Here is a 25,958-nt window from a genome sequence, read left to right on the forward strand (position 1 = left end):
GGTTTCGTGGCTACTTTATACGAGCTCGTGCGATTGTTCAAGGTAATAATAGAGCTTGATTGGAATTTGCTTTCGTTCAAGCCCTGTCTCTTATTTCGAAACAGAAGGAAAACGAAAATACACAGTCTAGTAATAAGATATCGGTAATATTAAAATCGGGGCAAGATCGTTTGAAATCTTTCGCTCTATTCATAACCAATTCACTCTTCGCATGTTTCTTCCCTCCTAAGTCACTCTAGACCGAGCTCTTTATCAACTACGTTCTCCTATGAAATGTACACAAACGTGCACACGTTTTCCCATGCAACCAAATAAATTCTCCAACGTTATTTTAAACTACGTGCCGTATATACTAGATTAAAAAGGCTTTAGACTAAATAGAACCGGGCACTTAACATTCTTTTCCTTAAACCTGCGTCTCGCTGTTGGGCCACCTAACGAGAGAAGTGAAACTTATTGCTGATAAGTGTTCCTCCTTCTTTGGGATAAATCCCAAAACCGTAATCCGTGACACTATCTCCACCTACCAAACGATCCATTTTCAGAAATCATCCGAAAGTACAACGAGATATTCAATTAGCCCTTATCTGTTCAGCCAGCTCATCGACAAAGTCGAAAGCCTAACCGAGCCCCGCCGGCAGGATGACGGGTCAGTCGAATCTACCCCTCGGATCGGCCCTGTGAACGCATTTAAATTCGCGATTAATCTCGATGCGGAGACGTGGCAGCGATAACGCTCATTATCTGGCCCAGGGCAGCGGCGCGAATTTATTTTCGGCGTTGGCTGCACGCAGGAAAACAGTGACCGAAGGCGAGAAGGGAAGGAAGGGTAGCGCGAAAGGGGTTGCATGCAGAGGCAATTTATGCGGAGGCACGCGCCACGCCGGCGCGCATACAATTTACTAAATTTCCGGAAGCGGCTGTTAACCTAGCGAACGAGCCTGGCATATCGTCGAGTTCGTTCATTGGAACGACGATCTTCGCGATCGACACGCCGCAACCTCCGATTCGTTCCGCCTCCGAACTTCCGGAAGATGTCCAGCTGCGAAAAGAAGATCGTCGTGGCTTGATAAACTGGCAACCCTTTGCGATTTTCTCACAAACCGATGGTAACTCTTAATTGGGAGGCACCTTCAGCTGCGCGCGAATAACGTTTTTTAGCTCCTTTCGATATAACAAATAAAAAACTTTCTGCAAGCCTGATGATTCTGGTCGTCAATTGCGAAATGTTTCGCGAAAGTTGTCATCGACTTTCGATATCGATATTCTTTCGTTACCAGAAAGATACAAAATAAATTTTGTACCTTTGTAGATATACACTGTCCACGCTGTGCGTATAAGAAATTCAGTATCGAAGGACGTATGAGATCACTTTAGCCCTCCTTAAATTTTTACGGCCCAGATAGCAACAATAGAATGTTGCGATAGTAACATCTGAAAACAAGATTTGAACACTATCTCTTGTGCCATTACCTTTGTACAAGTCAGTAACCATTATTTCGCTTCGAATCTTAAATAAATCCTACTACTTTTAAATAAACCCTATTTTTATGGGCATTCAGATAGCATCAAACAAACAGATAGGGACAAACAAACAGATTTTCACGGTAATATGATAATTTTGCTAAAATTACAAAAATGTTTACCAAACCCCTATCGTCGCTTTATCGATGAATATTTCGTTTCGGTGAACATTTCAATATTCTATCGACAAATGAAAATATTCACGATGTAAGAAACAAGTACGAATAAAAAATTCATGTCAGATAACTTTTTCACGACTTCAAGGGCAATAATTATTTGTCCAAACGATAAGGACGCCAATAAAGAAGGCCGTAATCAGACACCATCTCTCTTCCCAATCTCCCTTTGACTCGCCTAGGAAATGATTTCTGCCGCGCCCCAGGGTTGCTGCTTTTGTTACGAGCCCTTAAACCCGTCTAATCCGAATACAAAGTATTAGATTTTACGAGGCAATCCGCTGGACAATGGCGGCACGAACCTAACGTAACATCGAGCCACATTATACAAGCGGCGGCACGAAGGCATCTTCAAAATAGAAACACCGGAAAGCACGATGCCTCACGATCTTTCTTCGGCATCTACCTCGTTCTTTTTCTTTTTCTTCCTTTCGTCGAAATAATTACCGACGACGGCCGGTTGATTTTCAATCTGCCCCCTTCCTCATCCTCTTCGACAAAAATCCCGACGACGAACGAAATTCGTGAAATTATTACGAAACTTTTTCCGCTTGTCCATCGTTAAACTCAACTTCTCTCCCCTTCGATAAAATATCGCCCGATAAAATCGCGACGAGGCCGCGAGGGTGCGAGCGATTAAACGAAGTTACTCGACGGACTCGAGTGCGAAACGAACCCCATCGTCGAAACCGGACTGAAAACGTGCTTCGTGTAACGAGCCGAAATTCGAAAGTTTCCACGAATACCCCGAAACTACTTTGTTTCTGTGATAGTCTGCTTCCCCTGCTGTTCGTTCGGGTTTGCTCGTTTGGAAAAAAAAAAAAAGAAAAAGAGCCGAATCCTGACGATATTAGGATATGGTTAGAATTGTCGAAAAATAAGATGGAAAATGTTTTCAATAAATAAAGTTTTCTCCAAGATCACTGTGAATTAAGTGTCTTGAAATTAAGTATTTTAATTGAAAAAAAAAAAAAATTAGTTTTCTAGCAAAACGCGTTTTCTGTTTCTTGGGTAAGTCAGGTATGTAGAATTCGGTAGGCGTAACATGAAACTCTTGTAACAGACTGTAACCTTCCAAGACTCCAGAAATAACTCGAAAATTCTCCATTTCGGTCGCAAACGAAAAAAAGATTTTGTACCGATGCAGCATCGTAAAACGGAACGAAGGTCGTGAAACAGGAAGCTAGTTTCCCCCTGGGTGTCGAGCTCTCGGCTGGGAAATATTATCCCAGGGCACGCGGCTACGAGCATTGTCGAATTTGAAAGTCCCTGCCAGCTGTGGCGTCCCGTTCGTCGTCGACGCTTGCCTAGAGAAGCTACCAATGCGGGATTAAATGCAAGACACGAAAGCAATTTGCCGCGGCAGCTGCTCGACATCTGCGGATTGCATTCTGCTCGCAACCTTCGCGATCTAAGCTCGAATAGTTCTAGTACGGACGAGCCGGGTTCCGACTCCAGTTCCTACCTCCCCGATCACGTTCGCGCAGATTACACGGACGATTCCGTCCACTAGGTTTACCTGTAAATAGAAATCCCAGCACGGAAACGATTCTCGAAATAGGAGGAACGTGATGGTCCAGCTGAAAACGGACGAGATTTTTAACGCACGAAGCTGGACAATGGACGTCGTCGATCTTGAATCGGAAGAAATTTCGAGAGATTTCGAGCGATTGGGGTTGAACCGGCAGTTTCAGTTTGTTAGAGAAATAAATTGATTCGATTGGAAATTTTTAAGAGAAGAGTAGAATCGAAGGAGACTCGGATGAAGTTTATAAAATCCTTTACGTCACGAAGAAATATCAAGCGATGGAAACTCACCCTGTAGTTTCAAACGAAAGAATATTAGAATTATCTTATCTATCTCCAAAATTTGTTGTGAATCTTTTCTTTGGATTTTAGATTTTAGAAAAGGATTTGGATTCAAAGGAAAAAGAGCGAGAAAACGAAGTGATTTAGTAATATTGTTATTGTTATTAGTAGTAATAGAAATATTTAGTAACACTGGAAACTCGGAAAACGATGTTGAAACAAGAGTTGTTCGCACATATCGGAATGCTATTACGAACTCACGTCGGAATGTTCTAATGGCGCCTGAAGAGGAAGTTCAAACGCGTGTGGAAACTTGGAGATTAAGCCGCGAATGTTCAGAGGAATATAAAGCATTTTAGAACGAATATTTCTCAGGAAAACATGCCAATGAATTTTTTAACTGGTTCGAACTTTAATATTGAATTGCAACGTTACTGCGCCGTTATTATTCTTTAACTTCTCAAATTATTCTTCGAAGGGACGAGGCTTCCGCATGAAGATATAAAATTACCCAGATGTAGAAAAAGAAGTAAAGAGAAAACGAAACAATTTCGAAGTGTCAGGGGCTCGTGACAAGTCATCCGAAAACCTCGACTTCATCTTGAAGCGCGAGTAATCACTCCATAAAGGGAACACGGTTCACCCTCGGAAAGCGAAAGAAATGGGGCGCCGTGTATGTCAATGAAACTGTCTCGCCGTCGAAAATAAAAGCGGCTGCTCACGATTTGGGACGTCGACGATAAAAATAAGTGCACTCGGAGGGTCTCGGAATTCCCACCAGCGATAACAGATTAAGTACTAAACTTGCTAACACTCTCCGGTGCAACTTACTTGGAAAGAAAACTTAAATCAACCGCATTTCGTTGCATGTTGCTCACGCGATAAATACTCCTGTCGAATATTTGATTAACATCTAGCGATCTGATGATCGATCCGGAATTTTTCTGATAATTGACACTATCATGTTGAATGACATACGCAGGAAACTGGTTACAATCGGGTTCGGTAAACAGATTATAGGACCCTTTTACACTTCGATAAGATCCAGTTATTTTGACTGGTATTGGTATAAGTAGCTATGATACAAAATTATTTTCATTTTGAATACCTAAAGGAAGGAAAAAAGAAAATCCATTATATTATTCCTTTAGTCATCGCTGCAAAAGTAGTTACATCATTGCGGGAGAAAATGTGACACGTAGTAGAAATTTTAAAATAAAACTGTGAAACCAGTCATTTTGACTGGTGTGGTAGTTCTAGTATTAAATTTAATCGTGTGATTAAATGTTGGTACAAATAAAGATTTGATATAACAGCGTTGAATACTTTTAGAAATGTATCGATATAGATGTTTAGAGAAATGTATAGATATTCTAGATATTCTGAAAAACTGGAACGGTAGAAAATCCTAGTATAATCCACACCAAATGAGATCATCGTATGTGAGATGTTTCAAGGAAAGAGCCTATCCATTGGCATTGAATAATGATACGAAGAACGTGTTTCACTCGCAGCAGTCTTCGCGCGAGCAGAATGAAAAGCGAAAGCAGCTGAATCATACCTATTCTAACTTGCATTCGCTTCTATCTAAATTTCAACATCTTGGAGAAAAACCATGATCTTCGAAACTATTTCATATTCTTGCTAGACTAATGATGCATCTAAAAAAAGAAAAAAAAAAAAAAAAAAAATTGTGAGAACCGGCAATAATACGATTTAAAGGCGTTTTAAAGGCATGTTCTGGTTAGATTCCTGTTGAGATAAAAAGAAAAATACGTAAGAATGCTCCGTGTCCGCAACCTAATGATCGCGTAAAATTCCTCAAACTGTCGACTGGACGTTAGATCGAGATAATCTTCGTGGTAACGAGCTACCTTCGTCGGAACCTCGCCCTCCAGTACCGTTACGATGTTCTCTAAGTATAGAATATGGTCGGTCCTCTACAGGAATGCCAGCAGTGACATGCTCTCCAAACATCCAAGTTCGGCTAACATCGAAGGGGCATTGTCGTAATGTTTGATCTTTCGAAAAGCTCCCTCGACGCTCTTACGAACTAGCGTGTTTCAAAGTTACCAAGTTTCAAAGTCCAGCGTCGAGAAGTTTCTGAACTGGTGAAATCACATTCGCGAGGAAGAAACAGAGGAAAGAAGCACGGCGCAGGAACTGAAAGGAGCAAAGGTTATGTACGGTCACGGTCAAACGACTGGCGTGAACGTGCTTAGTCACGTAAAGCTTTTCGTCGACGGATTTGTGGAGTTTCCACGTGCCAGCTTATGCCTAATATGCTCGTAATATGCACGATCATTTCTTACGACAGGAATTTGGCTACTGCTCGTAGATGTCATGTTTCTAATATTTGGATAATTCTATGGGGTTAGCGTTAAGTATTTTGACTTGTCTCAAATATTTACGACCAACTATTTACGACCAATGATTCACTATCAGCACTGAGTCACGACATGACAAACGTACTATTCATAATAATTAGCCAGAAAGTCGGTTATTATCGGCTAATAACGTTAAAAAGAAACCAAACAACTACACAAGACCTTTGGCCTCTACAAAATATCTGCCCCTACCTACTAACGTGCAATCCATCCGTAAAAAGGAAAAAGACTTATTTTTTGTAGCACCAATAATTCTTACAATCAAACAAATCAAAAAGATAATATCCTACACTGTAGAACCCACTCGAATAAACATCATGAAACATATCAAAACAAAATTTACAACTTCCTAACCATTTTTACCTCCTCCCTCTTTTTCTTCCCGAATCGCTATACACGTTCATTCTAAATCGGGCAACCACGAAAAGGTCAATCTCGCATGTCGAAAGATCTCCAATTCGTGGACGAAAAAGCAATCGACAACCGATCGGCTTTCGATCGCGAAACGGTAACAGGTTCCCGAGTTTCGTAATCACGTGTTTAATCAGGAGCACGCCAGGGAATCGCGTTCGCCTGAGAATCACGAGGCGGACATGGAACAATGAGAAACGATCGCGGATCGTGGCCGCTGTTCGCCGAGTGTTCCATAGCGCGCGCTACTCGTTCCGCTCGATTAATCCGGCCCCGAGTGTCGTGCTGGCATTTCCGTGTGAAAAAGCACCCTTTTGTGAGCCACGAGAGCGAACCGGAGCACCCGGGAGCACTCGCAGGGAGAACACGATGATGGGTCTTGACGCGACGAGTCTGTAATCCTCGCATTGTCTCTTCATCGCATCTTCGTCTCTTCGTTCTCTGCCCGATCCACCTACACAACGATACCCTGGGAAATCCGTGCCTTTGTGAAAGGGCTGCGCAAGATTCGCATTGGTTCTCGATCTTCTCTCAATGTTACCGGTGTATCGCCCGGAATCGGGAAATCCACACCGTTTCTAACCGTTCCTTCCTATATACTGAGATGTCGAAACGTTTGAAGAGCGGCATTAGAACGTTGATCCGAGATTTTTTAGCGATCGTGGCAGCTATGCTGATGTTTCACGATGGCTTTCTGCGGTACAGTACAAGTTGAAATATAGCTATAAACTATTTAAAAAAATCCCGAACAGGTAGTTTCTTCAATTTCTGAAAAATCCTCTTACATTTTTCAGGTTGACATTCACCTGCTAATATTTAAAGATTTTCCTCGTCTTCGTAGTTCACGGTAAAAGACAATTTTATTAAAACCGAAACCAGCATACAGATACAATACCTGGTAGAGTTCATCCAACTGCTCTCCAATTTCTCTTACAGCGCGTATAACGTAGCCGAGCGCGGTGTGCAACATCTTACGTCCGTCCATAACCGTTACGCCGCGCGGGGCGAGAATGCACATAGAAATGGCTGTCGTAATCTGGCCGCGACATTCTGCGGCTACGTCTCGCGTTACGTTCCTCCTGCAGCTGGGGTGACAATAAGAAAGCCGATACCCTCGCGGTCGAGGTTATCTGCGCGACGTTTCGCGATTGTCCAGTTCTCCGGGACGCGGAATCGCGCTCGTTAGATAGAGAATCTAAGACGGAATCGTCGGGAAAATCAAGAGAATTTACTCGATCCCTCGGTTTAACTATATTACCAGCGTTCCGTATTATCAGGCGAATCCACTTAGAAAATATAGCGCGTCAGCCCCGGAATCCAGCAGGATACCCCAAGGAATGCGCGAGTTTCTGAAGCCAGCGATCTACCGGAAAGCTAAGCCAAACTACATTATCCTAAGCTTAAAAATATTTGCTTCGTTTGACAGCTGAAGCTCGGCACAGTTTAATTCAGGAAATCTTAGCTTCGAAGAGAAAACATCAACCTGATACTCTATGTTGTAAACGAATCAATTTGCCTTCCCTTTTTCGAATAGAAAGAAAAGAACAAGAATGTCCAATATCGTGTGGATCGTAACGAGGTGTTTAATTGGCTTACGAAGGATGCTTCTTCCTACTTTCATCAAAGTGTCGTCCTCGCTTTAAGTCTGACCGATACCGTGGTTGAAACCACGAGAACCTCGACTTTGTGATAAATGACATTCCATAAAGAATCTAATCAGGTCTAGGTAAAGCTACAAACCAGTCTGAATAACCAGAAATTCCTAATGGAGGCAACGACCACTTCTCGTTAAATTTACGACCGTCACCACGACGATCGTTTCAACTTGTCTATAGAAAAATCTGAATAATCAAGCCCTAGCTATTCCTAAAACGAAATAATCTCATCTAAAAAGCGAAAGCGTAATTGAAACACAGAAAATCGAAGGTCGTTACAAGGTTAATAACAACACGCGTATCCATTTTACAATGGAACAGAAAAAGCAACAAATACTTCCAATTTTTTTGAAACTCTCTCACCTAGGCGATTACAGTAATTTCGAATAAACAATAGACCTACGATATCGAACGAGTGTGATCGGTTAGAAGAACGAAGGGGTCGAAAGTGCACGATATCCCCGAGGCTGTCGATGATTCCATCGCTTTCGCCCGCGATTCTTTCGTTCGCGAGAGAATAGCGAAGTTGAAACACGTTCTTAGTATGGAGACCCCTCCAGTCTGGCGCCAAGCAATAATAACCATTCGCCCACGCCGAGATCTTTCTCTCTCTCTCTCTTTCTCTTTGGCGAGGTTTTTGCACCGAATGGCCGACCAGTCGCAGAATCCCCTTGCAACGCTAAGCAAAAAGGTCCATCGGGTCTGGTGAATCGATATCACGTCGGCTCGCGTTTGGCAAATCGTTCGAAGCAACGTGTCTGCTCGTCGCGTTATGTCCACTTCGATTCATCGGATGTTGTTGTATGAATTTCAAATTACAGCCTTCACGATTGAAAATCCAAATCCGAGTCACGCTATCGGAAAACTATGGCTGCATGACATACTACGCTGCGGCATCGAGGGAAACATTGATTATTTTACAGTTGCATTGCACAGTTGACCGATTTGAATTGTAAAAGTTTGCTTCGTTGTGAACGATGGTGCACTTTTTGGAAGTTAAAGTAGATATTTGTGATTGTGATCTGAATAACTAAAGAAATAGAAATCTAAATAGAGATTTGTTTCACCTACTATTCTAACGAGTGTTATACTTTGGACGTTCTATATGCGTTCTATATTCAATTAAATAAATCTTATCATCGCTTTTCTGTAGTTCTCAATTTCGTCAAGTCGATCGATATGTCTGTTGAATCGCTTAATTCTAAGTAAGTGTATAACTATACGAAATGAGAGGATTTCAAAAGAAAACAATAATAAAATAAACCGCGTAGAGATTTAACGAAATCAATTCGTCACAAATAAAAAGTGATTCGATAAACGAGTATATTACGAGCTTTCAAGAAGCTCGTGCCAATTGAGTAGACTGGAATCGAGATAAAAAAGTGAATTCTCTGTTCCAGCTGTCTACCAAAACAGATAATAATTTCTCCTTGGCGATCGATTGAATCGAGGGATGATAAAAGATAACCTCCGTCCTTGAAGTATGGAGGGTGCGCGGAGCTCGTTCGCCCCACAGTCCAGTCGTCTTCGTGCAATAATGATCGTCCGAAAGCGCATATCGGCCTCAAGTACGCCCAAAGGAAACGCATAAATCCAGCGTATTCCTCCTCCTTCGAAAGGTTCGTAATCTCTTTTCGACATCGAAACTCGTTTCTTCGTATTGCATAGCAGATGCGAGCTTTTCCAGATGCCATTTCACGTACACTGCCCGCCCTCTCTCTTGCTATGCTATCTAGGGCATGGAAAGCAAGACGAACGAAAATAATGAGATTAATTCGTTAAGCAAACGCGATGACGATACCATTGACCCCTCTCAGCCACGTGTGGACGGCAACGTTCTTTTTTCTATTTTATTCCACTCGTTGTTTCTAAGCCTACGATTCGAAATACAGCTGGACGATGAAAAAGAAATGGATCTACAAGTTTTTGTTCTTTAAATGTAGACACGAGTGCTTTAAGATATATTAGTTCAGTATGGTGATACGAGGATGAGAGCTTTTTATTGTGTAACGATGTGAGATTCTTTTGGGTCGCGGAGTTTTTGTTTGAGTAACAGAGAAAAGAGTTTCTTTTCCATCAGTTTGTAGGTAATTTTATAAAATTGAGAAAGAAACTCAAGTATTCGTAACATTGCGATAAAGTATACAAATCCATCCAATCCAGAATCGAAAGCTCCTGCTCAAAAATCAATCGATAAATCCGAGCTACTCACGAGAGCTGTTCAAGAGAGCTAACTCTCCTGATTCAAAGCTGTTAATAAAGGAAAGAAGAACGGTTTCGTCGTGGTACGTGACAGATCAGTTCTCATCTCCGCAAACAGGAATTAGAGCCATCGCGTTAACTTTCAAAGCAATCCAGTCGTCTGTGACGACCCACCCCAAGTCATCGTGACTCGGATTCTTTCGGCTAGCGTGGCAAACAACGACAGACAAACGACACCTGAGCGTGGCTGACTCCATATTTTTTTTCTACAGCCTGTCGACACGGATTATGATAATGCTCGTTCTCTCCTCGTTCCGTTTGATCCGTGAGGGAGAGAGACCGTTCTAGGGTGGATTCCCGGCACGAGACAGCCGAAAAACAGGGTTGGTGGCACCCGGTGAGTCATGCTTCATCCCCCACAACGTGGAAGCACAGGATGAGAGGGTGAGCAGCCACGGTGACTGGTCGCCAACATCCCCCTGGTATTCTGCCTGCAGCGCCGCACTGCCTATGGGTTCCCTCCTCTTTGCGATTGAAATTATATTTCCCTCCATCTCCGGGCATTCGCGTTCGATGCTGTCATACTACCTCGTTTCGCTTTCGTGGAAATCGCTTTAACTACCAACTCCCCGGTCTGAGTACGGATTGTAATCGTACTCGACGTTTGATGTTTCGACGAGCAGATTTTTAGGTTTGTTGAAGTCTGTTGGAGTTGATACAATTGGGAAAATATCGTAAATACGTGGAATATGGTGTTTCTCAGCAATAGTAACAGATGTTCGATACACAACTGTACGCCGATTATGATCATACTCAACGTTTGATGTTTCGGTTAGATTTTTAAAGTTCGTCGATGTTCGAACAGAAAATTAATTATAATAGAACATAGTGCTTGCCGGGAGTAGCGATAGATTTCCACTCTGGCATGTTAATAGCCTCGTTTATTTTCTCTATACACGTTTTTCCTTTTTCTACGGTAATATATCCCAACGAGTAGACATCCTCTGGAAACCGCCCACGATAGACCGTCAAAAAGTCGTCTTCGTGCGGCATTGTCCGTGTAACGAGTAGGAAAAAAGGGAAACACGAGATAGCGGGTAATCACGCGACACCGCATGATTTACCGAGACAAGGAGTGCGGCAAGGCGGCGCAATTCATAAATTATACCAATTCCGCGGAGCGATCGTTCACGATCGACGGCGAAAAAACAACGTGGCGAGCTATAAATCTCGTGGTGTAATTTGCGGACGGAAGAGTGTTCGAGAGGAACGCGTGTCTCTCGAAGCGCGTCACGAAGAGGATCGATCGTATGTGTCCACCTTTTCCTTCGATTTTGACTAACAAATTTTCGAGGGCGAGTTTAGGCGGCTCTCGGCCGTGCAGCTGGCGCTGAATCATCCTTGGCCCTTTGGTCTGGAAGCACGACGTTGCCAAGGTTTCGAAGCGGCTTCCAGCGACTTTTATCGTTTCCTCTTATCGAGCTCGGGTCTAGGAAGAAAAAACGAGCCCGTGCCCGTCTCTGATACTGAACAGAGACTACCAGAGTTCACGTGACTTCCGTCTTTCGCCGGTACGCTGCTGCGATAACCGCGACGTCGCTGATCCTCGTTCGATGTATTCGCCGCGTGGCCACGAGCGTTCATCAAAACACGAAACAGATAACGAACACGGGTTACATGGGTAATTAGCTTAATCTGTAACACGATTTTTTTTTCACTGCTGGTTTGCAGCGAGCTCGATCGTTAAGTACGAGGAACGGAAGCGTGAAGAATGTTTCGGTGAAGGAGATTGGATGGTTGAATGTTGCGATTTAATAATGCTTTAGATCGAGTCCATCGTAATATGCTCCGCGCATTGCTGTTTTATTCGTTACTCATCTCGTTTCCAACAAAAGAAATCTACATATTCATCTATTTATATTTTCATTGCACTGCTTATGTTACTCCGAATCATCCTCTCTATCAATCAAGCTCAACCTCGCTTAATTACCACATATTTTCTAACCACAAATGAAGCTTTGCACATACGACAACAAGTATTACAATTGACAAATTAAGAACGATGTATCAGAATGAGAAAACGGCGATTACATCATGAAAAATATTTCACGAAACAGCGAAGCAGAGCGCCTTAAACCAGAAACACAGCTGCAAACGCGAAATCGCTACATTACCTCCCACGCTTTATGCAGATACCGCTCGACTCTCCAATTTCCCCTCTCCCTTTGCGCAACACACGACAGACCTTATTGATCGCAACGTTTCAAGCACATTACGATCAAACTATCGATCTTTCGTGAGCGCGTTAAATGTTTATATCGCGGCCACGCATTATTAAACCGTGCGTACAACGGTCGCCTGGCCCCGTGCTCCATCGAGCCCGGGGCTTCAGCACCGTAATTCAAGCAGCCACTTCAGAGGCAACAGAACGGCCGCAACAATGCCCGTAACTGTAGATTCGAGGTAACTTTACACTCGAGTCCATTTTCTCGTTGCCCACTTAAGCTCGTTGCAACGTTCGCGCCCTGTCGGTCGAAGGAAAGGGTTCGTGACACGTGTTCGAATTTCCCTTAACGGCCATTGCACGCTTATGCTATTCGACCACCCCGCGTACCAATTACCCGGAGGTAACTCGAGATACCATTACTCCATCGATGCAACGAAATCGCGACGCTCCTCCGTGAGGGTATCGTTAGGGAAATCGAGGAATCTAACAGGGACTTTGCACGCAAACGAAACACGGTTGCACGTGATTGTTAGTGCAGATTCGGTTGAAGATCCGATGGTGACATACGATAGTCTCGCTACGAAAGTTTAAAATAAACCATCCACAGTCTTCTGATAGTAAATTATCGTAAATATGGAGTGCAGACTGGTATGAGAATATAGGTGATGAAGAGTTTGCACGGATGTTGAAGATGGAATTTTAAACGAGGTCTGGAGTTGCACGATAAAGGCACGAAAAAGATCGAATCACTTGATTTAATTTCTAAATTTGAAATTTCATTCTAAAATGAACAACGTAAGTTCAACTTTGCAAAGTAAAACCATCCTTGGTACGAAATATTCTTCTCGAAAGAAGAGAAGATAGTATGAAATAAGATAACGCGTAACGAACGAGTCAACATTTTGCTTCCACTGAAATATTACATTCTAACAATAGTACTTTCTTCGTGCCATTCCAGAACTTCCAGATAGATCCATCAAGCGTTTAAAAGCAACGAGAGAGAATACCTTCCTCCGCTCCAACTTCACCGCTAAAATCATAACAATTACGGCGCTGCTCGCCGGAAGGAAGCGTCGTAATAACTTCTTACTTCGCGCAGCCTCGTAAAGATTAAAAAGGGGCGCGGAGGGGAGGGTCAAGGTGAGATAAAGCAAAATTAATGGCAGACCTAAATCCCTGCCCGGTGGATCTCCGCGAGTTTGCCTCACGGCTGGAAGAAAGAAGCTCGCAGAATTTACGTAGCTGTGAGCCAATGTAACGCGCGCAACGTTGATTTCAATTACTACCTGTCGAGAATTCCCGATAATTTTTAGGAGATTGGCGATGATCGTTGCATGAAATAGAATCGAGTTAACTATACGAACATAAAGTGTAAACAATTTCTGACTATCGATGTCTAATATCGAAATACTAGAGAGCGTGCTGCTTTTTCACGTTACTGCAAGGTTCCATTGAGATCGATGCATAACGTCGGTGTTGCCCTCACACGTTGCTCGACAGGAACGAGATCGGCGTGAAGATCGGAGCGAACTTTCGAAACGTTCCTCGTGCGTGGCGACGCGTTAAATTAACACGCAAACTTTTCCATTAATAAAAGAGACCGCGTGTATGGTGACACGCGTTTCGAACGTGACAAACCATACGCGGTTACGTAATCGAAAATTGACGATTTTTACGACGAACGCCGTGGACCGGTTTTCATCGCGCTAGTCCACTCCAACACACGAGCTTTTAATTATTCTTCGATTCAAAACTGCTATATTTTGTCTCTGTTCATCGAATACTATGAGAAAATACGAAATAGTGTATAAAATATGGGGGCGCCTGAAAACGAAATTTAGCTAAAATATATTCGACGAATCAATTTCTCAAGGTTTAAATTTACAAATAAAGGAGCTTGTATCTCGATAAACAAACAGTGTGAGTGGCAATTGCCACGCGAATCACGTACCATGCCCTCGTCTATCGAGGTGTCTTCCTCGAAGTAGCACTCGTCAGGTTCATCCGGTGTCAGAGCGGTAGGAGTTTCCGGTGACTCCTCCTTAATGTCCTGTCTTCTCATCCAGTCCATCTTCAAGACTTTTGAGCCTTCGGAGACCAGACCAGTTGATGCTTCTTCTCGATTCTATTCCTGACTCGTTTCCAACACAAGATCACATGTCTCCTCTCGAATTCGATCTTGTAGCACGAGATTAATGAAAACAACCAGCCGGATTCGTATGTCGAAATGGGAAACACTGAAACGAACTACAACGACCGCTTTCCTTATCGTTTATCACGAACCACGCTCCGATTACGCGGAAGCCACTCCGCCAGCGACTGTCACTGACATTTGCCAAATGTCAAAGCTTTTCGTGCCGACTATGTAATATATCCGTGACGCTAACGAGGTGTCGGGCTTCTCTCGTTGATCGAAGCTCCGATATACCGTGCGCACCGGGACCACGGATGCACACGTGCACCAATGTGTATGCCTCGATAACGATGAACTCCAAAAAACTTATTCACTGTACGTTTCACTGTACGATGCGGTAAAATGATTTTGTCAGAAGAGTATAAAAACGATTTACAAAAAAAAAGGATCCTCGTAAGGAAGTTTTCCGAAGTTGTGAAAAAAACGTTGACACGATAATCCGATTGAGAGAAAACGATCCTTCTCGTACGATAGTCACGAGTCAAACTGACCGACTAGATCTTTCAATATGAGGCTCTCTTATCGAGAGGAAAAACTCACACGCTATACGGCTCGATATCCAGAAGAGAACGCGTCGTTAATACACAGAGCGTACCGGCGAACCAAGAGATGATTGCGAGCGAGAGACGGACGCGCGCGCAGTCTCGCATGTGCACACGAGCGAGCCACGGCGGCGGTGCAGCTGCAACTGTGTGTGCAGGCCGGGAATGCTGGAGGTGGTATGGAGGCGGCTTGGTGGGCGCACTCTGTCTCGTCTCTGCTGCTGCCAGCCTTTTCTCGCTCTGTTTTACCTAGACGTGCCTTGTCTGTCCTCTCCCTCTCTTTTCGACTGCTCCTAAACTTTCTCTCTCGTGTCCGTGAAAGCCCCATGCGTCGTTCACTCTCGCTCTTTTCAGTGAATCATCCGTCTCTCTTATGCTTTTCACCGTTTCGTTCCCTCTACCTCTCGTCATTCTTTCCCGGTCGCTCGTAGTCACATCATATTTTCCGTCCCTCTCCGATGATTCGTCAGACCTAACGTCTATCTCTCTCTCTCGTTCGAGCCTCTTTCTCCGTTTAATTTCTTCTTTCTCCTCCTCGTAGTTTCGTCATCCCGTCTCGGTTCCACTCTAGAGCGATCCGTGCACCTCTAGCGCCCTCTCTGTTCTCTATACGTTCTATGCCGCTGCTTTTGCGCCATCTTCCTCCCACCCTTTGTTGGCCTCGCGTTTTCCTTCTCCGTTTCGTTCGTTTCTGTTTCTTTGGTAACTCTCGACCCCTCCGTGTCTCTCTTCCTCTGTCCTTCGTTTACCAGCCTCGTCGTATATATTATCCCGCGACCACTCTGTCCTCTATATTTCGTACAGCTTCCCTCCTCGCTCCAGCACCACTCTATTTCCCCCGTCTATCCCGACTTCCTCTTTTCTTCTACCGCTATACTCCCGCGTTTCTGTTTGACCTCCCTTTTCTTCACTACGTTTTCTATCCTCTTTCGACGTGGCTTTTCCTTTCCCGTGGCTGCACGAAAAACGTCAACTATATTCCGTAGCTGGACAGAGGCGAAGAAAGGAGGAAAGAGAAAGGAGGAAAGAAGACGCGTAACGAGGGTGGCCAGGAATAATTTTTTCTCTTCCTCTTTCGTTTCTTAGCCTCTGCACACCGTCTCTGTTGAAGAGCAGCATCCCTGTTCCGTTTCTCTTCCTCTTGCTCATGTCCTTCATCCTCCCCCACCAGGAACTGTCTGTCTCTCTTCAACTCGATCCTTTCCTCCCTCTCCGCAGTTCCATGACCCCTTCCATTTCGTGTGGAGTCGCTACGAGCTACGAGTTCAGGGACGATCCGTTTTCAGTCGAGACCCTGGATCTAACGCCCCGAGGGATACCAGAAATAGCGACTTTCTTCTAGCGCCGGGGATTTCATTTTTTTATGCTTTGGTCGCGCGGGATCCACGATATAGATTCGTACGGAGAACCAAATTGCCGATAAGGAAGAATCGTTCGCGAGAAACCACCACTCTAGCTCGATATGGGTGACAATAATCTTATGGAAGAGGTAAGATCGGATGTTGGAATTCGTCCAGGTTATTAGCTTCTAGGTTGATGTAAATGAAGCTTTTGTTTAATGAACGAAAGCATTCCTTAGCTCAGTAACGAAGAGCCGGATTGGTAACGAAATTATTAATTTGGATAAAAATTCTATGTAATGTCATCGATTGGAATTTTACATAAAAGATCTATAAGTACATAAAATTAACGATTTAGCTTAGAATGTACGATATTTCAAACAAATTGTAATAAATCTCAGTAAAAATGTATCATATATGGTATTACATTAAAGAGTTTGAAAAATATGAAATTACTATTCGAGAAGCATAAATAAATAGCACTTCTACAGCAGTACCACTCTAGAGTAATAAAATAGAGTAATCAACAGCGATTAGAATAATCGATATTCCGGACCACCCCATGAATTCGTGAAATATTACGTAAGCCATGTAAATCACGCATCGCTGAATCGCAATGGACCGCGGTACATCCCTGAACTAGGTACCATCGAGAAAGAAAGAGGGACGATGAAAATGGCAAGTATGCCACGGTAAGAACGAGGAGAAGAACAAACCCGATGCTAGGGCTCTTGAAGAAGCGAAATACCCTAGAAAAAGATGGATATAATTCACAGGACGAAGATTGACCCTCAGTATCGTAACTAGGAAATGCATACGAAAAAAAGTAGCCATATTTTCACATATTTATTATTGATCAATGTATAATACTACTATGTAGTTTCTATCTATTACTCGATAAATACCGATTTGTTATATAGTTAAGAAATAACCACCCACTTTATGTATATCATTATACAATCTCTTTATGTGATATTGTCAAAAAATTGATAAAAGCAACTACAAATTTTCCAATTACGTTAAACAAAACATTTACTAACCTCTACTTCGTTTTACTTCCAAATTTTATGTATCTTCAAAGCACGAACAAATTCTCGATTAGCTTCGATTACCCAAACTTTCGGAAGAACTTTCATCTAATCGAATAAGACAACTCTCTTGTAAAAGTTTTCTTGTATAAAATATCGCTCTTGTACAAAAGATAAGAATACAACATAGAAATAACGCAAACTGGTGATAAAATAGACGAAAGGACAGACGCGCAGCGCCTCCAGTTAAGACGGCACTGGGCCGAACCACGAGAGAAAGGGACAGACGCAGGGAGAGACACGTGATGCTGGAACGTGTGTTAGTCATGGGTTGCCCATGGCAACCCACGCGGCTAATGTACGCGAGTACAGGCCGCGCTCGTTCAGGACAACGCTGCCTATATACGTACTGAGGGAACGTACGTATAGTATACGGCATACGTAACCCTGTAGGTTGTACTACGCGTACTACTACGCGCGTGTACAATGGAAAACGGGAGGTCAGGTTCGTGTGCGTCCACACACGTGGCCGAGTTAATTGATTTCGCCTCCTCGTTCGTTGCCACGATGTTGCCATTCGATCGGAGCACGCAATGAAACCGCGTTATCGTCGTCTACGTGCACCACGTAGCGACATCCTGACCACCGAATGGAGCCTTTCGGGTAGAAGGTAGAATCATACATGATACATGCAGACATTGGTAGATGAAACATAGTGTACGATATCGAGCCTGGCATTGAACTGGAAAACGATACTCTCGCGTTCTCCTACTTCCTGTATATACATTGTATACGTATGTATGTGTATTTGCATTCGCTTTTTTCGAACCTCTCGACCGTGATGACGGTATAGCATTCGGATGTTATCGATATTGAAATATCATGGCTGCCATTCGATTACTATTCCCTGCTTTTTGAACAGACATCCAATTTTTTTATTGATTTGAAAGCAAATAAGATTCCCTGCCGCACCCAATCAACGAGAAGACGCAAGATTCGTATAAATATCCATTACTCCTTTGTTCGTTAGCTTTCGCATCGTGTGTGCGATCATGTGCCGAGATGAGAGTAATTATCCGCGGGTGGAGAATCGAGCTCGCGTTTCATTTTAACACGCGAAGAATTCGGACTAGCAAGCGCTACAGCGAGGAGAATGCAGTCACACCGGCAGTTGCATCCTGGCGCAATCGTGCTGTGTGCACCAATTAACAGCGCTCGGCGCCGTAATCTGGGATACCGTGGTGCATGCAAAATGCATTCTACCAGCCGCACACTCTCGCCGCTGCTGGACACGGACGATCGTTATCGCTTGATTATCGGTCGTTGGTAATAGCGGCTTTCCAGGAATTGCGTCAGGAAGAAGGCTCTTGATAATTTAGCTTACTGCGATCGCTTCGAGAAAACGGGAACTGTTCTCCTGATTACGTAATGCGCTTATCAATATCGTCTTGTGGATAAAGGGGATAAAGGGAAAGCCAATGTTCGATTTCACATTTTATCTCATTTTATTCCATGAATAATGTACTTTTTTATTTTACACTGCTTGAATAAGTCAGCCTCTAGGGTCAAGTCAAACCACGACTACCGTTAATTGAAGGACTGAAAAATAGTATTAAATATAGAAATAAACCTTTCAAAAGACTCATATCCCGTCTCTTCATAGGAAATTCACGTGCTTAAAATGGTTGTTAAACGATTTCAATTCTCGATATAAATTATCGAGAAATAAGAACCGTTAATATAAAATCAATTATCAAGCTACAAACCATTTAATCTGATCCATTTCTCACGGCTCGCTAGTAAAAATGGTCATATCGCGAATGATTATCATGTCCGCGTGACACCTACAAGGAACAACGAGCGCATTTCTCGTCGTTGCATTATCCTGAAAACTCAACCAGGCCACACGAACGGCCGCGAACACATATACAAGAACGCACATACAAAGCAACGAGGCTCTGCACATGAACGAAACAACCGATCGGCGAAGAAAGGAAACGCAAAGCGGGACACGGAGAGAGCAATTGTGCATTAAATTGAAACAGGCCACGAGTAAAGCGTTCCCGTGGCATTATGCTCGGGCGTCCTATGCGTTTCGCGCGTATCCGAGGGTTGCTCTCGCGCGCACTCGCGCGTCGATACGCGTAAGTCATGATTGCCGGTGTTCACGGTACGACATGCTGCCCATTAAACCCCACCAACGCTGCCCGGGACGAGTTGAATGCACCTAGAGAAGCCCGACCTCGCGTTTCTCGAACGATCTCAGCGACCATACGCGTGGGAGTTTACAAGAAATTCGTGGCCCGGACGAGATAGGTGCGAATGGAAACAATGTGTCGAAATCTCCGAACTCTTCTCACGGAGCAGCTTCACACTTGTATCTTTCTCTCGGTGTGCTCGTTCCTTCGCGACAAGTTGCCAGGTTGGTTCGCGTGTGCCACTTTTCAGGCCAGCTAATGCGCTTCCTAGGTTCTTCTCGCTTTCGATGCCGACGGTACCGTTCTCGCGAACGGTCCACGCTCGTGTGTCCCCCGATATCGACAATATGGCGGGTAGCTGCCGTTCGTAGTAAAGGTACTTGACGGTATAATGAACGGCATTTTCAGGTACAAACGAAAAATGGACACGATTCGATGACGTTCAATGCGCAGCTTTGAGCTGCTACACCTACCTGTTTCATTTATATTTTGCTTGTTTTTGCGAATTTATGTTAAGGATTATGTAATATAATTTATAACTGAGTGAAATTAAAGAAAAAGCTTGATGAAAGATTCATACATCTTTGTGTTAGTAAAATATTAACGGGTATATTTCAGTTAAAGTTACAACAGCTTTTTTCTTTGTCTTAAATTTAAATTCAACCTACAACTACTCGCAGTCGGGAGAAAAAAATCACAAAACTTCGGAGACACGACGTTAACAAATCCCACGAATTCGTCGGGTTGTCGAGAATCGAGTAAAAACGTTCTCCGGGAGAACGAAGAAGTACGTCGTTAATTTTTAACCGGTGGTGCCGGTGCTGTAACCACTGTGACTGTTCCATGGAGCTGACCAGCTCATGGTCTGAGTTTCGGACCTTTGAAGTCGTCGGCTGACGCAAGAGGCAAAAGTTCATCTCGAAAGATTTACATCTCGCAGAGTGGGAACAGGCAAGGTATGAAGCAACGACTACGAGAGAGAAAGAGAGGTAAGAGAGAAGAGGGTAAAGAAATAAACGCCGCACGAGCTTACCGAGGCCAAAAGGGTCCCTGGGAAGCGGAGGCTATCCCACGACAGGACTTTAACGTCCTTTCAGGAGTCCTTCGCCGCTGCACTGGCCGGTCAAGAAAACCAACGAGATTCATCGCGTTCGACGTAAGATATCAGAAAAGAAGAAATTGGAAAATTATTCTCTTAGAATTTATCGAAATTACATACAATGATAACGTATCATAGAAGTTTTTCCAAGTCACCAAAGCCACCGATTATAGTCGATTTTGTAATAAATAACCTGAAGAGGAGTTGTACCATTTTGCACACCAATAAAGCTATAGATCCCGATCCCAAGAATTTACTAGCGTGCAGATGGTCGTATCAACTAGCACGAATCGAGCGTAACAATTCATTACAGTTCATTGTGTGAACAATTTTTCTAGACAGCAAGATCGTGTAGCTTCTGCAAAGAAAGCTAGACAACCGCGTTCATCGTTTTTTGTTGTCCGAGTTTAGAGGCGAGTTTAACGAAATGTGGAACCATGAACTCGATAGTTTACTGCGGCTGAGAATTCTGCAGTAACGTAGATCGTGCCTCGTCGCTGGTGTCGCTGGGATTAAATGGAATACCTGCACCGACCACGCCCAATGAAATGCGCATGTGGGCCCGATTTAACCTCTCCTAGAATCGTCATACTCGTTCGCGAACCTTTGTGCAGTTGTAACAGACTTACGCGATTGTTCCCGCGGCTAAGTTTACCAGAGAGTTCCCCTGTAACACGTACGAACGCTGTTGCACGCTTTTTAATGTTTCTTTCAACTGTGCTCGAATTTTTCCTCTCGTACTCCACGCCGGGAAATTGCATACGTGAAACGGAGCCTGTTGGAACAGGGTGAATAATGTAAGTTAAACAGAGAACGCGTTTCGTTTCCTCTTTCGTTGGAGAACGAAGAATAGACGGTGGAAAACAGTCACGTTTGAAAGTCGTAACATTTGAATTGGAGCCTGAAATCTAACGTAGGAAGTTGTATGCTTACGGTTTTATAAATAAATTTAATCTGTGTACTGTTCAAATCAGAAAATTTGTAATTTGAAATTTCGTAAATATGATTTGAGATTGAAACGAAATACAGACCTCTGAGTTACAAAATTTGCAACTGTGAAATTTTATTTAAAAGTTTTAATTCTAAAGTTTGAAATTTAAACTTGACTTATATAAACTTGAATAATTTAAGTATAGATTGAAGCTTAAACGCTCGTCCGCGAGTTATCCTCTGCAAACGCCAAGATCCAAATTTTTGATATGCAAAATGTCGAGACTAACGAGAATGTAACGCAGAAGAAGAAGAAGCGCCGGTATCGTTTTCAGAGTCTCTGTCCCGTTCCCGGATAAAGTAACGTTCCTGGAAACTAGGCGACGCCAATAGTCGAGGGAATTCCTTTCAACGAGCCAACAGAGAACAGCCGGCACTTACAGCATCGGCTCTAATTAGCGGTAATTAGAAGAAGCTTCGCGGACGGCGCCACAAATTGAAACCGGCGTAAACCAATCTAGAGGATGCCGTGCGAGGTAAAGAACGCTCCAACGAATCGAGTCAAACGAATCGCCGGCCAGTAATAAAATTGCATTTTGTGCGATGCTTCGTTTCAGACTAGACTTTTCGCTTTGCTCTAATTCCGTATTTTTTGAACTTTTTAAAATTAAATTCTACGTATATTCGATATTGCCAGCATCGTACGTCTATTTTCTCTATAGAATATCGACATAGAACACGATGTGATTATGTTCTGGAGAAAAAAAAAAAAAGGAGAGCGGCTTTTCTTTCGTTGTTCTTCGGCGTAAAAAGCAACGGTTTAAGAACGCGTTGTTGCGCAACCCTCGGCGACAATTGAACTGCAGAATCGCGTTATCGGCGAAAGGAAAAAGCCAAGTCGACTGGTTTAACGACGGCGTGATAACGAAATATAGGGCGCGTCGCTACGATGGAAGTTCGTCGAACCGTGGTTTGTAGTTACTGGTGTTCGTCAGCGCTAATAGAACGATCCGCGTGCTAGATCTTGCGGCGATTGCGCAATTTTCAAGGGAACGCCGCGCGGCATCGTCGAGACGTTAATAGAAGGTTACCGGAAGAAAAGCGGGAAGAAACGCATTTAGAAGCGTCTTGTGTAAATCTACGAGAAAGATCTGGGAATGGGATCGATGATATCTGCTGCCGGTTACGGAGATTGGCAAGCCTCGCTTCCCCTTAGGCGAGAATAGTTGCCAGAAGCGTTCCTATTATTATTAACGTCCTGTTATGAGTTGTATAAGTCAATGTATTATTATTGCGGTATATCGAATAAAAATAAGTAAAACGTTTCTATAGAATACAATAGGATAACTGCGATAACTCACGGAACTAGAACAGTTAGTGCCGTTTTCAAGCGAAACCAGGTAACAAAAAAGCTATTTCTACATTCGATTCAATTATTTTCTACCGCGTATATTCATTTCCATTTCTCTAAAAATATCCATTCACCTGCAATTCGGACTTCTTAAAACGCAACGAAACGACATCATCTTTCTCGGATCATCAAAAACTTGTTTCCATAATTTTACAAGTTATTTCCTTAATTCCATAGCGCCATATACCATCCTTGTATGGTTGAAAAGAGTCGTAACAGGTCCTTAAGACCGTCAGGAGGCACAAATCGGACCGGCACGATGCGCAAGAATGCGTCGAGATATTTCGCGGGTACTGGAGTGGGAGGTGGAATTCCAACGAGAGGAGAAGACCGCGTCGAAGAAGAAAACGAAGATGAAGAAGAAGAAGAAGAAGAAGAAGAAGACGAAGAAGAAGGAGACGAAGAAGAAGGGAGGAAGAATGGGACGAACAAAAAGAGCGAACAAAAGCGGACAAGCAGGGAACGAACCGGGCTGACCGGGTACACAAATTGCCAGCGAGATGAAATCGCTTGTTCTCCGGCGCGTTTTACCCTGAAGGGGTGAAAAAACTGTCCTCCGTGGAGCGAATTCGATCGTTGTTCACGATATATTTCAACTGGGTTTCCTGGTTCTATGCTCTCCGACTATGCGAGTCGAACGAACTATTGAAAACTTCTCGTTGGACGTTGAATAGTGAAAGGCAGTGGTGATTACTTGGCAATGAAGGCCGTTGAAAAAGTGCTACGGCAATTATAGAAATCGAGTCGAGACCGTTTCCCTGCACTTCTGTGGAAGAAGAGAGGTGGAGCGAGGTGAAACACGTACCACAAAGGTGTCGGTCGAAAAACCTTAACGGAATTACGTTAACCAAGCCGAGCAACAAATTTTCACGCTGTTAGAATTTTGTTTTGTCGAAATGGAATTTGTTTCTTGCTCGTGATCAATTTTCTCGTTACTCTGAAGCCAAGAGGATATTTATAATCTTACCAGGTAATTGAATTTTGATCATATTATTGCACGCAGACAATATCATTTATGCGAATTTGTAATTTTAAACACGCGATTAAACAAATAGAACGTAAATTGTTCCATCCCCAAAATACAATTCCGACTACATTAATTTTGATCTATCGTAGATAAATTACATGTATTACGATGATGAAGCTGAAAATAAGTAAAACGATTCGATGCAGTCATGGAAGATCTGGAAAGAGAAAGAGGAAATTTTCTTTTCTTCTAATTTTTCAGTGAGTTCTATTGGAAGAAGTTTCAGCTTCGTAATAATTACAACTCGCCAATGACCCGTGCTCGAATAGAAAGCGTTCAGACACTATACGACCCTCTCATTAATGCTGCAAACAAACGAACAGCAACGAGCAAAGAGCTTAATCCGGGACAATACCGGAGGCTGCGGTAAAGGAATCAGAGCTGGCCGATCCCCGGAGACGCAGAGTAGATTTCTTTTCGTAAAAAGACTCATCTCGCGAAGAATCCTGGTTTTACAGCGTTAGAAAGCTCATTCGGATCGCGTTGTTTCAACGATATCCTTCATCGCTCGTCTTCTCGTCAGGTAATTCTCTCAAGTGGACAAAGAACAGCTCGCATTCTCATTATCTTAAAAACCCTTTCTGCGGTATTCCAACACCAACGTGCTCCTAGCGATCCGTTCGCTATCCATCAGGTTGGACCGCGAATTCTATCCCGGCGACGAAAAGCCCTCGAGAATCCGTCCGGAAAAAGAGGTCGGGACGACAAAGGATTTCTAATGGACGGCCGAGCACCCAGAGGACGCCTTATAAGGCGAACATCTCGAGAAGGTGGCTTGCACAGCCTCCTTTTGGTCTTTCTTCTCCCTTTCCTTCTTTCTCTCACGAGTATCTCGTGGCGACTTCTGCGAGTGGTCGCAGGCGCCTCTCCGTGGCCGGATTTAGACCGAAAAAGGAACACCGGGAGTTTTGGGAAGACGACGACAAAGACGATGAGCACGATGGAACCGGCACCGAGCCACCAAGCTCATCGTGACCGGATCCCCTGATCCACCGATCGATACCATCCCAGCCCCCCTCCCCTTGCTTACTCCGTATTTTGCCCCGAAACGATCGTGTAACCAGGAATCCACCGAGCTTCTCGGAAGACGTGCCGAATTTCTGCACGATGCAACGTGTAGCTAGCCTCGTTGCCTCGTTCGCTTTACCTGTTTTACTCTTTTCACATTTCTCGGACGCTTTTTTCTCGTGGTTAAGTATGTTACATTGGAAGGTTGTTGGAGGTATGCTGGTTCCTCGAGCACGAGCTTCGTATTTCTTTATTAGTTTCTTTACTAGTTTTGCAACATGTTTTTAAAAGAAACAAGGGTTAGAATATTTACACGTTCGTAAGAGTTGTTTCAATTTGATTTATATCGCTGTTCTGAATATTTATAATTGGATCGTCCTATCGATGGTGTCCGACAAACAAATTAATCTAACAGAACGTTGAAATAGCTACAATTGCCAACCTCAGAAATCCAGCAAAGTGTAGACAATGGCCCATGAATCAGCTGCAAATCAGCCGACTCCCCTAAATGCGTGCAAGTTGCTTCGACTGGAAACAAGTAGCTGGATTGGCAAAGGCCATCAGGAGGGTGTTAGCCGCGTAAATCGCACGATTAGGATTAGCCGGAATCTGAATCGGCAAATCGACTCGAATCGTACGTCGATTGCTCTCGCTCCTCGCTCCCAAACAAATCGATACCACCTCGACCGTTTAAACACGCTTCGATCGCTCTTGCAATCGTGTCCGGGCACGGCGTCGTAAATTATGCAATGAAACGCACATGTACACGCCAGTCGGACTACGCCGTCGC

At 43.6% G+C, this 25,958-nt stretch overlaps 1 protein-coding gene across 3 annotated transcripts in view; it reads right to left on the reverse strand.

Moving 5' to 3' along the window:
* Nucleotides 1-25,958, reverse strand: part of LOC126921064 (amyloid beta A4 precursor protein-binding family B member 1-interacting protein) — a 145,051-nt gene that overhangs the window by 51,936 nt on the left and 67,157 nt on the right. The window contains exon 1 of one of the 3 annotated variants that reach the window (XM_050732265.1): nucleotides 14,343-16,342. The exons of the other annotated variants lie outside the window; for them this stretch is intronic. Within the exon in view, the coding sequence (XP_050588222.1) occupies nucleotides 14,343-14,462 (120 nt within the window). The 5' untranslated portion in view covers nucleotides 14,463-16,342. Of the gene's footprint in view, nucleotides 1-14,342; nucleotides 16,343-25,958 lie in introns of those variants that run through there. 3 annotated transcript variants of the gene reach the window in all.

The sequence above is a fragment of the Bombus affinis genome, chromosome 10 (genome assembly GCF_024516045.1).
Source record: "Bombus affinis isolate iyBomAffi1 chromosome 10, iyBomAffi1.2, whole genome shotgun sequence".
In the NCBI taxonomy this organism is placed as follows: Eukaryota; Metazoa; Arthropoda; class Insecta; order Hymenoptera; family Apidae; genus Bombus; species Bombus affinis.